Source organism: Hakea prostrata, chromosome 5, assembly GCF_041222555.1.
Source record: "Hakea prostrata isolate BN-2017 chromosome 5, UWA_Hpros_2, whole genome shotgun sequence".
NCBI lineage: Eukaryota > Viridiplantae > Streptophyta > Magnoliopsida > Proteales > Proteaceae > Hakea > Hakea prostrata.
In genome coordinates this window covers 27,633,216-27,646,657 of record NC_142604.1, presented here as the reverse complement: position 1 = coordinate 27,646,657, position 13,442 = coordinate 27,633,216, and the positions used below count along the sequence as shown (strand labels likewise).

Genomic DNA, 13,442 nt, shown 5'->3' with positions numbered 1-13,442 from the left:
ATTTAAACCAAAAGAGATGCTAACAAACATTCAATCAAATTCTCATGCAAACACATAGACTTATATACTAGTTTCTTTCTGTGCTAGTAAATGATTAAAAGACCCATAATTAAAACGGTTTTAATAAAATAAAACATCCAATCATGTTTATGCTATGAGGTGGTTCATACAGAACACTTCTACCTCACCAGCTCCCACTAGGCCCTCAATGCCCAGACATCACACAGATTGTTGGGCCATTGGTGTCCAGTAAGTTAGAAACACATTCATAACTGGATAGACCAAAAATTTCAAAAATCCATCTCCTAGACGAATTGCCGTCTGGTCCAGACGGAATTTCCGTCTGGGCCACTTTGATCAGACCAATAGACGGACGTCCATCTAGTCCACAGTGACCAAACGGCGTCATTTTCCCTTGAATGAATTTTTTTCAAAAAAACGGAAAATCACGTTTTTTCCTCAAAAAAATTCTTCCAAAAATATGCATGGAAAATCCAACAAACATTGAACAAAAACATTCATCATGGATCATCAATGCATGCAATTTTTACATAAGGGAAATCAAAGATCCTCCTACTCGAATCCAAACAAAAATAAGGGTTTCTAAAATCCCTCTTAATTCTCCCATGGGTTTTCTATTAAACCTTGGATCTTCCCATTGGGTCCATTCAAGAAAGCAAAACAATAGGGAGGAACCCAGAATTGCGGGAACCTTAGGCTTTAATGCCAATTTTGGTAATAACTCCATATATCTCAATTCGATTAATTGATAGAGGAACGATCCTTACTTGGATTCGCTTTCTTAAATATAGAATTACCGCAGCGGAAGTAATCTGGATTCCACGTCCTCGTTCCTCCACCAAAGCTTCATCAGTTTGATTCCACAATCTCTAGAAAAGGGAATAAATTCCACAACTCAAACGCCATGGAAGGATGGTATAGAGATCTAAAGCAAAGGAAAGAAAACCCTTCCTGCGTTTTTAGGAGAGATGGGAGCCTCCTTTTTCTGGAAAAAAATCTCATGCACAAATAATTCACTTTCAAGTGATGCGGTGGTTACAAATATATAACCCTATATTTTGTAACTGCCTAAAAGTTATTTTCCAGCTTTGTCATTGGCATATAATTTATTAATAAAAAAATTAATAAATCCCAACGGTTCCTCTTGACCCAGTCTCAAATTTATGTATACACCCTTTAATTAATTCCATTTCCCTCTTTTATAGCAGTTTGTTTATCCCCATTCTACCTCTTGCTCAATTAGATTACTTCTTATTCTCTCCTTGTTTCTCTAATTATTCGATAATGGGTTGTATGGGTTCCAAGCGATTCAAACGCAAGCATTGCCGCAAGAACCGATCTGGTTTGGCTCGCAGGAATTCGGTACCTCTGCAACTTTCCGACCCCATTGTCATCTCCTTCAGCCAAAGGCAAAGGCAATAACAATCACATTGTCGCCCTTAGCTCCTCCATTCGATGTCTAGTGGAGGTCTTGGTGAGAGTTGCGAAGGAGTGGGAGAGTGATAGTGAGACTTCAGGTGTTGCTCAAGATTCAAAAGCCACGATTTGGTTAGCATGAAGATCATTGGCATAAAAATGAAAATAGGATATTTAGAGGAGGGTTATTTTGGTAATGAAACAATTAAGGAATATTTTGGTCCATTCATATTTAAAATTTGAAAAAAAACTTAATTGTAGAAGATAGTGTTAGTAGCTTTGAGACCTAAATATAATTTATTGTATTAGGAGGACGTAACATTAGTTTATGCTTTATTAAGAGGACCTACATAAAAGACTACAAACTAAAAAAAAAATGAAAAAAGAAGAAGGAAAAAGCCTCTTCTTATTTAATACTATTTTCAGTAAAAAATTTATTGCTTTTTAGGTAAAAAAGGTTTAAGATTCGGCTGTGTCCAACCTAATTGGAAAAATGAGAAAATAATAACACGTTTCTTGGAGGGAAAATACATTTGCAATTCTATGTCAAAATTCTCAAAACGAACAACAGAAATCAATCTTCACCCAAACGATTTTTTTTTAAATTTTTTTGTTAAAAACATAAAATAAAATTGGGGGGTGATAATTGTTTTTGCTAAACAAAATCCTAACGAAAGTTTTCTATTTTAAAAAGGTTTCTATTTTGATAGAAAAACCCTCTTCTAAACAAAATCGATCCTAACGAAAGTTTTCTATTTTTAAAAAGGTTTCTATTTTGATAGAAAAACTCTCTTCTCTGCCCAGCACCCAAAAAAAGAGAAAAAGAAAAAAGAAAAGAAAAAAAGGAATTGTAGAAGTGTAGAACCTCTTTTTATTTAAAATTATTTGGTGGGCGTCCAGCCTATTTGAAAAATGAGAAAATAATGACACGTTTCCTGGGGGGAAACTCAGTATATCTGCAATTCCACGTCAAGATTCTCAAGACGAACAGCTGCGGCTTCTAAATTCATCCTGAAGATCGTTTCAGTTGTCACAGCGAGATAGCTAAGCAAGAATGGTTGGATTCCAATCTATCATCCACAAATCTAAATCTAGAATAAGCTGTAGCGTGGCCTCTGTTTTACGAAATGCTTCATCTAAATCATCCTATGGACATGCTCATCTATCTAATTCGATTAACTCAACTATTTCCCGCTCTGTTCGAGCCAATTCCGGTTCTACACTTGGCTTTCAATCTAAACAGATGAGTTTCCCCAACCTCACAAGAAGAGCATCTGATTTTTCCTTATTTTTCTATTTGGGTGGTGAATCTAGGATTTTCTTATCTGGGTCCCTTCTAAAGCGGACCAGTTGTAGAAATCGGATCAGTTCTGGAAAAACGAGAAGCTTCAGTACTGAATCTTATCGGGAATCAATAAACTATGATGTTGTTATTGTGGGCGCGGGACCTGCTGGGTTGTCAGCTGCAATTCGGTTGAAGCAGTTGTGCCAAGAAAGAGATGTTGATTTATCCGTATGCGTGGTTGAGAAAGGTGCCGAAGTTGGTAAGTGTTTTTGATTGTCTTGAATTTTGGTAACAAGGGTTTTGCTGGTTTTAGCTCAATAACTTCTACTTAGTTATGTTATCACTTGTCTTCACGGATTTCTATATTTTTGGGAAGAGAAATTATTTGATTTTGAGGTTTTAATTCTCTGAATTGGCTCACAGTTTGCGTCAATATGGCGAACTTGGAAACATTAAAAGATGAGACAGTGGTGCAATTAGAAGATGAAAATATGAGTCTATGTAGGAAGTAATTGTATCAATGAGCTTAGTGGCATGGAGTCAATGGTTCATATCAATGGTTTCTTTTCATCTCATCTGTGCTGTCATTGAATGTGAGTGTGTGTAAGCGAGGGCTTTGCTTGGCCAACCTACCTTGTGGTGCATATTAACGTGAAAACAATTGAATGGCTGGGACTGCGCTACTTTCCACTGTAGTCTGTAAAAGAAATAAAAGAAAAGATAACAGCGTAGCTAAAAGTGATGAAACAGAGTGTCTTGAGTTAAGCCCCAACGAGACTGTTCTGGTAAGGTTAGAACTTACAATAGGGAAGATAAAGGTTACAGTATATGTGGGCCTACAGAACTATGTTACACGTGGGTGGTTTTGTATTCCTATCTTAACACCCGCTGGCAAACTGTGGGCTATTTCTTGGCTTCTTTTTAGTTCCTTGTATTGTTTTATGTTTCTTTACAGGCTTGATATTGCTCATATTCTTCTTCTCCTGTTATATGTGGAAGATATTGTTCTTAGTGGGATTGACTCTTAATTTTGGAGAATTCTCTTACCACATTTCGTTGTGCTATGAAAGACCTTGGCACTTCACATAATTTTTGGGCATTGAGATTTCACATACCTCTCAAGGTTTGTTTTGTTCTCAAACGAAGTTTTTGGTTTTGATAAACAGCATATGGTATGAATTGCACCCTTAAGAAAAATGCCTTAATTAGACACAGAAGAACCATCAACAGAATCAAAATAATACAAGCCCTCAGTGTTACTCTTTGATGCCAAAATTTTCCTGGTTTGAAGATCCTTAATTAAAAAACTGGTTTTATCAAATTCAAAACAGTCAGGATAATCACCAGCAAGCTGCGGCGTTGAGTAATTTTTTCTTAATGGAACCGAAAGAATATTCTCCAGACGAATAGTAGTTGAAGCAGATGTGAATACTACCATAACAAACATGTGTAATGGGCAATAGAACGCCATTAGCAGCCATCACAGTATGGGAACCTTGACAGGGAACAAGAGAATGAAGATTTCCTGCTGCAATAGAGATGTAAGCTTTAGCATCAGTATCAGGAAACTATGCGAAATCTTGGGTATTGCTCAAATGAAACAGTAGCAAGTGACAGGGACATCCTCAGGTTGATAGCCAGTGTTGAACCATTTGAGAGCCCCATGAGCAAGTTTATGACAAGTTTGGCATTTGATAATAGATCGAGCATGGAAGCTTCAAAATCAATTGTCTTGGAATTAATAGATCTCATTTTTTCGTTACCAGAATCATATCTGGTACTCTGGTGAAAACCTTGTCCATGAGAAGTGAAAGAGCAATCATGAGGTTTAGCCCTGTTGCGACAGCGATGACCAGAGAAGGCAGTGTTTTTCACCAAGAAGAGCAGGTGAGGAGCAACAGAATCAAGAATATGTGCCTTGTTACAGAAGTCATGGCTACAAAACAACTGATCAGCTCACCGTAGCTTGAAAATTTTGAGTATGTTGGTGGAGAAATTCTCTTAATAAGAGCCAAGATTGGTGAGTAACAATAAAGCCTTCTGTTAATCTAGCTCTGGTTTACGATAGAGCTTAACTGATCACAAAGACACTTGAACTTGACTACGTAAGAGATTTCTGCAAGAAATAAAGCTCAAAGGAAGCTCGATTCATGTGCCTCGGAAGCTTGGGTAAGGCCTAAGCCAAAGTCTGCTATAGATTAGTAGTCTTGACCATGGTTATCAAAGCATCTGCCTAAACGCCTAAGCCCATTTTTGGGTCAAGACAACGCTTTGTTGCCTTGCTTTGTGTTGCCTTGGTTTTTGTTGCCCTCTAGCCTCGCCTTGTCGCCTCGACAACCATGGTCTTGATACCAACTTCTAGGCGAAGGACCTCTTCGGAGAGAGTGTTGGTGATCCATGCTTTCACTAGGCTATTGGTGCAGATCTAGGGCATGAAGTCTAGACTTTGGCTTGATGACCTTTGTTAGGAAGGGCAATTTGGGAAAGGAAAGTTCCATCGATAGGAAAAAGAGGCGGTAATTAGGTGTTCTATACCAATCAAATTGGTTGATGCTCTCCTATTTTGGTTCTACTTTGTTTCCTATATATAATAGACTTGTAAATTTGCCTATAAATAGTGAAGTTAATTTGAGGAGTGCTCATGTGATCTATTTGAGCCTCCATAGCAAAGTTATCACTTCCATCTTCTCCTCTACCTTGTTTCTTCACCTTATTCTTTCTCAAATTTACATGGTATCAGAGCTGTAGGTCCTCTTGTTCCTTTCGATTCTAAGAGTTACTAGTACAAATAGCTGATTCTATAGAAAGGAAAGAGATTATAATTGGTATGAGAGTCGTTTCCAGAAATTAAAGGGGATGCAGCACCTTACGTTGCACTTGTTGGTGGTTTTTGTTTGAAGATTGATGCAGCTTCTTACACTGCCATTATTTGGTGTCTCTGTTGAAGATCGATGCAAGTGAAAACCTAGACTAAGTTTCCTTTTCAAAGGGAGAGCTATGTGATGACCTCTTCTTAAGATCGTTGCCATGATTGGTGCTAGAGTTGTGTCGGGATTTGCCATTCTCAGGTACGATAGATTTGTGATTGATGGAGAGAATTTTTGTGTGATTTGTGGCTGAGGAAGAGTGACCCGTAGTCTTCCTCACTCTTGATCTATTTAGGGCCGAGTGAATCACATTTTTGGGAATTTGATTAATTTTGAAATTGGTTTTGAGTTGGTTTGCTGATTTGGTTTGATCTATTGGTTCAGGTTGTCCAATATCTGGTTCTTTTCTGGGATTAATTCTGATTTTGGGATTACTCTAATTCTTGGATTAATCTGATTTTGATTTCTGAAACTAATATGGATTTGATTTCTGAGATTAATTTAATTTGGTTTTAATTGTGTTTGGATATGGGAGAAACTTAAAGTAAAAATACCATGAGTGTAATTATTTCTTCATCCTCTCATTGGTTAATTGAGAAGAAATTGGAGGGTTTATCAAATTTTCACCACTGGAGGGCTATAGATAGAATTGTTCTTACTGGACGGGGACAGATAGATCATTTGACTAAGACTATACCTAAAGATGATGATACTAGGGCAATTGTTGATGCTTGAATACTTGGGCAGATTTTTAATTCCTTGGCTGATAATATTGTAGATTTGGTTACTCACTTACAAACTGTGAAGGAATTATGAGAGTATTTGAATGTGTTGTATTTTGGTCAGAAAAATCTAGCTAGAATCTACGAATTGTGTCAGGAATTTTATTTGAGTAGATAGGAAAGTTAGATATATAATTCAGTATTTTGCAGATTTTAAAAGACTGTATGAAGAACTAAACTCTATTCTACCTATATCCTCTGATGTCAAAACTATGCAAAATCAAAGAGAGCAATTAGTTGTTATGAGTTTCTTAGGAGGTATTGGAAAGGAGTTTGAGGCAGTTAGAGCACAAATTCTTGGTAGTGATGATGTACCCATACTAGCTGACACCTTTTCAAGAGTTCTTCATGTTGCAAGGGAGAGTACCAATAACTTTACATAAAATTCAGCTTTGGCAACAATTTCCCGCTGCACTTCTGGAGGACAGACCTTTGGTGGACAGAATATAGGATGAACTCAAGGAAATAATATTAGAAATTATTCAGGTTCACACAACTCTTCAGGACAAGTTAAGACTTTTCATCATTGTGGTCGTCCAGGACATATTCAACAATATTGTTGGGAGCTTCATGGGAAGCCCCCACACATGGCTAATGCGGTCACCACCTTTAAATCAGCCTTTGCAACTACTAAAGTTCATCTTGATGGTAAGAGTCGTAAGACTATAAAGATGGCCGAAGAAGATTTATATTCGTTTCACTCAGTTTCAGGCTACTCAACCACAATCTGCCACTACCACCTTGTTTAGACAGGTAATGCTATTGCTTGCCTTTCAACCACATCTCGCCCTTGGATCATTGATTCAGGAGCTTTTGATCATCTGATCGGGGCTACAGGTATATTTTCCTCTTTTGTTCCATCATCCTCTTTGGTTAGAGTTGCTGATGGTTCTCATATCAATGTTAAAGGAATGGGTACAATTCAACTCACTCCATCCATTACTCTATCCTCAGTTCTTTATATACCTAATTTGCCTTTTAACATATTATTTGTTCATAAATTTACTTCCACTAATAACTGTTTGGTGAAATTCTTTCCTAGATATTGTTTATTTCAGGATCTTATGACAAAGAAGATGCTTGGTAGAGGTCGTATGTTAGGGGGGTTGTATCTATTCGAGGAGATATCCTCTACTGTTTGTTCTAGTATTTCCATCCCCCATCAAATACATTGTCGGTTGGGGCATCCCTCTTTGGAAAACCTAAAATTGGTAGATAAAAGTTTTCATTCTCTTTTTAAGTTGGACTGTAAGTCTTATCAGTTTGGAAAACTTCATCGAGAGAGTTTTCCCCCTCGTATAAATAAAAGATCAGACCACCCTTTCTCTTTAGTTCATTCTGATGTGTGGGGACCTTGTCCTATTACTTCTACTTCAGGTTACAGATCCTTTGTTACATTTATGGATGACTTTTCAAGAGTCACTTGGCTTTATTTAATGAAAAATCGTTCAGAATTATTTGACATATTCTGCAATTTTGTTATTGAAATTTGTACTCAATTTTAGTGTTCATATTCGTACTTTTTGTAGTGATAATACTAAATAATATTTCTCTGATCCCTTTTATAAATTTATGGCTTCTAATGGAATTCTTCTCTAATCCTCCTGTGTTGATACACCTCAACAAAATGGGGTTGCAGAAAGAAAAAATAGACACTTATTGGAGGTCACCCGTTCTCTCTTATTTGAGATGAATGTTCCTAAATCCTTTTGGACTGATGTAGTTTCAACTGCTGTTATCTTATTAACTTGGATGCCTTCCTATGTATTAAAAGGTGGCATTCCTCATTCTCCGTTATTTCCTTCATCTCCCTTATTTACCTTGCCCCCCCTCCCGCATATTTGGTTGTATATGTTACATTCGTAATCATCGCCTTGGAATCTCTAAACTTGATCCTCGTGCACCTAAGTGTATGTTTGTGGGTACTTTCGAACCCAAAAGGGATATTGACAAAATAGGAATTGAAATGTTTGATTCTTCAGTGTCTTATTCAGAACTTTACAATCAATATATACACAACTGCTATTTATGAAATAGGAAAGAATATCCTACCTAGAAGATTAGAATAAATAAGAAATCTACCTAGAATAAAAGATTACAATCAATGAGAAATCTACCTAGAATAGAAGATTACAATCAATGAGAAATCTACCTAGAATAGAAGATTACAATCAATGAGAAATCTACCTAGAATAGAAGATTACAATCAATGAGTAATCTACCTAGAATAGAAGATTGCAATAATAAGAAAAATACCTATAATAGAATATTACAATCTGATCTACTTAGATTAAAGATACTAATAAAATATTATGATATGATTCTAAGATTTTCCACACTCCCCCTCAAGCTGGTGAATAGGCATTCTCCATTCCCAGCTTGGATATGCATTTTTGAAAGGCTGTGCTGCTCAATCTTTTAGTAAGTACATCAGCAAGTTGACTATATGTAGACACATATGGCGTACAAATCAGTCCGCTGTCCAGCTTCTCTTTGATGAAGTGTCTGTCAATCTCAATGTGCTTGGTTCGGTCATGTTGAACAGGGTTATGTGCTATACTGATTGCTGATTTGTTGTCACAGTAGAGTCTCATTGGTCCACCCCATTCAACCTTTAGGTCTTCTAAGATAATCTTCAACCAAAGTAATTCACATATTCCTTGAGCCATTGCACGAAATTCGGCTTCTGCACGACCGAGCCACAACATTCTGCTTCTTGCTCCTCCATGTCACAAGATTGCCACCAAGAAATGTGCAATATCTTGTGGTCGACCTTCTATCTACTGCTGATCCTGCATAATCAGCATCAGTGTATGCTTCTAGTATCATTCCTTTATTCCTTCTAAATAAAAGGCCTCTCCCTGGCGTCCCTTTTAAATATTGTAGCACACGGTGAGCTGCATGCAAGTGAATTTCCTTTGGACTGTGCATGAATTGGCTGATTACACTAACTGCATATGCTATGTCTGGCCTTGTGTGAGACAAGTAGATTAATCTTCCTACTAGTCTTTGATACATCTCTCGGTCCACAACAACATCTTCTTCTGCATTCCCAAGTTTACTGTTGGGATCTATTGGAGTGCTTGTTGGTTTACACGCGGCCATTCCTGTTTCTTTAAGGAGATCAGTGATATACTTTTGTTGAGAGATGAAAATGCCTTGTTGAGAGTGAGCAACTTCAATGCCAAGGAAGTATTTTAATCTTCTTAAAGCCTTGATCTCAAATTCCTTAGCCAAGCATTGAGTCAAATTTTGTTTCTCTTTTTCTTCATTTCCTGTCACTATTATGTCATCAACATACACAAGTAGTGCCGTGACTCCCCCAGATGATGAGTGCTTGATGAACAATGTATGGTCTCCTTGACTTTGCTTGTAACCCATACTAATCATGACTTTAGTAAATCTGCCAAACCATGCCCGCGGTGACTGTTTGAGTCCATATAAAGCCTTTTTTAACTTGCATACAATATTAGCAGCTAAATCCTTCTTATAACCCGGTGGAACCTCCATGTAAATTTCTTCCTTTAGTTCACCATGCAAGAATGCATTTTTAACATCAAACTGTTGCAAGTCCCAACCATAATTTGCCGCCAAGGATAGTAAGATTCTGACAGTATTCATTTTTGCAACTAGAGCAAATGTTTCGAGGTAGTCAATCCCGTAAGTCTGTGTGTAGCCCTTGGCTACCAACCTTGCTTTGTACCTTTCTAAAGATCCATCTGCTCGATACTTCAATGTATATACCCATTTGCACACCACAGGTTTCTTCCCTTTTGGTAATCTTACAAGTTCCCATGTTCCATTGCTTTCTAATGCTTCCATCTCCACATTCATAGCTTGCTTCTACTCCTTATTGGATAAAGCCTCAGATAAGGTGTTAGGAATGGTAATGGTGTTTAAACTTACCAGAAAGGCTCTATGAGATGGGGAAAAATGTTTAAAGGACAAGAATTGGGCAAGAGGGTACATGGGGTTTCGTTGTGCATTCTCTAGTGCCTTTCCTAATGGCAATAGGAAGGTCTAGTTCATTACTATCTGTGGGCACATCGAATTTGGTTTGTAGTGAAGGATTAGTCATTTGTACCTCATTTCCAGAATTTGGATTGGAGTCTTGAACTTGCACTGATTCTGGAACAAGATTCTTCTTCCTTGAGTACACCTTTCCTTTGCCAAATCTCACATGCTCAATATCAGAAATAGGCTCATTCATTTCAAAGTTTGACATATGTTCATGTTGTTCACAGTTTGACACAGGTGAGTCTGACACAAGTTTAGGTTGTTCACAGTTTGACTCAGGTGACATAATGAAGTATTTGGGAGTAAACTCTAAGTCAAGTAAGGAATTCCCATTCTTATCTTCCATTATTGAATGCTCCCCCTGAAGATGAGGTGTGGAAAAATAAGACTTATGTTCATGAAAAGTGACATCAATGGAAACATAGAACCTTTTTGAAGGAGGGTGATAGCACTTATAGCCCTTTTGAGTGGAGGAATATCCTATAAATAAACATTTGAGTGCTCTAGGATCTAATTTACCCCGATGTGGTCCATGAATATGAACAAATGAGACACACCCAAAAGTTCGAGGAACAAGGTTATTTGTCGTTTTTAGGTTTGGGTAGAACTGGGAAAGGACATCCATTGGACTCTTGAATCCTAAGACTCTCGAAGGCAGCCGATTTATGAGATGAGTTGCTGTGAGGACTGCTTCCCCCCAAAATGACTTAGGCACATTGTATTGGAATAGGGAGGCTCTAGTTACATCAAGAAGGTGGCCATTTTTCCGTTCAGCTACTCCGTTTTGTTGTGGGGTATCAACGCACGATGACTCATGTATAATTCCCTCCCTTTGAAAGAATGGAGTTAGAATTTGATTGAAATAGTCTCTGGCATTATCAGATCTAAATCTTTTTATACTAACTCCAAATTGGTTTTTAACCATGGAATGGAAGTTGAGAAGAACACAACTAACATCGGATTTGTTTTTGAGTAGAAAAATCCATGAGACACGAGTGCAATCATTAATGAACGACATGAACCACCTAGCCCCAGACATATTAGGAATTCTAGAAGGACCCCAAATATCACTATGAATGAGATAAAAGGGGATGAAACTTCTTTTCTTGCTTAAAGGAAGTGGTACATGCTTGTGTTTAGCAAGCTCACACACATCACAATGAAACTCATCGACATGTATGCCTTGAAACAAAGAAGGAAACAAAAGACTGATTACCCTAAAGGAAGGATTTCCAAGTCTATGATGGTAAAGCCAGATTTTTTATTTATTGGTTTGAGAAGGACTACCATTAGTAGCATGTGATTGGCTTGGTGCCTCAAGGTAGTAGAGTACATCCCTTTCTCTAGCATGTCCAATCGTCCTCCCCGAATCCTTGTCCTGAAATATACAATGACTATGGTGAAAGACTACATTACAATGTAAATCTTGCGTGCGTTTCTTCACAGAAACGAGATTTATAGATAGTCTAGGAACATGTAGAACATTTTTCAAGGTGAGGGATGAGTTGAGCTCAATATTTCCAGTTCCAGCCACAGTAGTTAACGAGCCATCAGTAGTAGCTATCTTCCTACTACTTGGACAGGGAGAATATGTGGTGAAAAGATTTGGTGAATGTGTCATGTGGTCAGTTGCACCTGAATCTATGATCCAGGGGCTTGGAAGAGAATTACTAGAGACATTTAATCCAATAGAAAGTGGAAACTCACCTGAATATGCCAAAGAACATGTACCTGGTTTTTTGTTAAGGTTGCTCAAAAGAGTTTTTTCACGTTCTATGTCCTCCTGATTAAGGCTAGCAACCTCTTTATTAGTGACTTCAGGTTGCTGTGCAAATGTAACATGCGCCTGACCATTATTTCCAGATTGCTCTCCTTTGTGCCGCCACTCTCGGCAAGGAGGTTTACCATGAAGTTTCCAGCATCTTTCCCGTGTGTGACGAGCTTTCTTGTAGTAGGTACACCATAGATTGTCTCTGTTTTGCAATTCTCCATTCTGCAGATTTTTTATTTTCTAATCAAATGCAGTCCCGAAAGTAACCTCTCTTGGTTCTGATATACTCTTTGTAGGTGCTTAAAAATAGTATGTGAAACAGTAACCAAAGATGCAATAGAATGACAGATAAGGCGGAGAAATAATAAATCTGTTTTTCAGGTAAGGAAAAATAAACAGAACAGAGCTGAATAAAGAATGGCGATAAAGGCCAAAGGAAGAATAATCTCTGTGTGTCAGAAACACCATAGATTAAAGGCAATGAAGGCCTGAAAGCTGAACAGCAATCCCAAGATTGGTTGGCTCTGATGCCATGACAAAATAGGAATTGAAATGTTTGATTCTTCAGTGTCTTATTCAGAACTTTACAATCAATATATACACAACTGCTATATATGAAATAGGAAAGAATATCCTACCTAGAAGATTAGAATAAATAAGAAATCTACCTAGAATAGAAGATTACAATCAATGAGAAATCTACCTAGAATAGAAGATTACAATCAATGAGAAATCTACCTAGAATAGAAGATTACAATCAATGAGTAATCTACCTAGAATAGAAGATTGCAATAATAAGAAAAATACTTGTAATAGAATATTACAATCTGATCTACTTAGATTAAAGATACTAATAAAATATTATGATATGATTCTAAGATTTTCCACAGGTATCGTTGTTATTCTTTCAACTTATGAAGATATTTTGTCACTGCAGATGTGTCATCTTTTGAGTCCACTCCTTTTTCTACTGAATCAGTTAGGTTAATTGACCTAAATGATGATCTATGTATTATTCAAAGTGTTTTTCCACATGGTATAGTTCCTTCACATCCACCTCCGCCAGGCATCACCAAAGTGTACATATGCCATCTGAAACCACCTGCTTCCCCCTTTGCACCTACAGTCTCTACCTTTGTGCTGACTTTGCTGATCCTGCAGACGTTCCTGCTGACCTTGATATTGCCATCATGGGGGAGATCTCGCTCTCGAGCGAGATCTCGCTACCATGAAAAACCGAGATCTCGACCATCTCGGCGAGATCTCGGTCGAGATATGCCATT

General features: G+C 37.6%; 1 protein-coding gene across 3 annotated transcripts in view; it reads left to right on the top strand.

The window, feature by feature from the left end:
• Positions 1-2,335: 2,335 nt before the first annotated feature.
• ETFQO (electron-transfer flavoprotein:ubiquinone oxidoreductase) overlaps positions 2,336-13,442 on the top strand; it is a 91,386-nt gene continuing 80,279 nt past the window's right edge. For 2 of the 3 annotated variants that reach the window (XM_089155486.1, XM_089155485.1), the window contains exon 1: positions 2,336-2,981. In XM_089155486.1, the coding sequence (XP_089011612.1) occupies positions 2,492-2,981 (490 nt within the window). In that variant the 5' untranslated portion in view covers positions 2,336-2,491. The remainder of the gene's footprint in view (positions 2,982-13,442) is intronic. The other variant, XM_089155487.1, reaches the window with a different exon arrangement.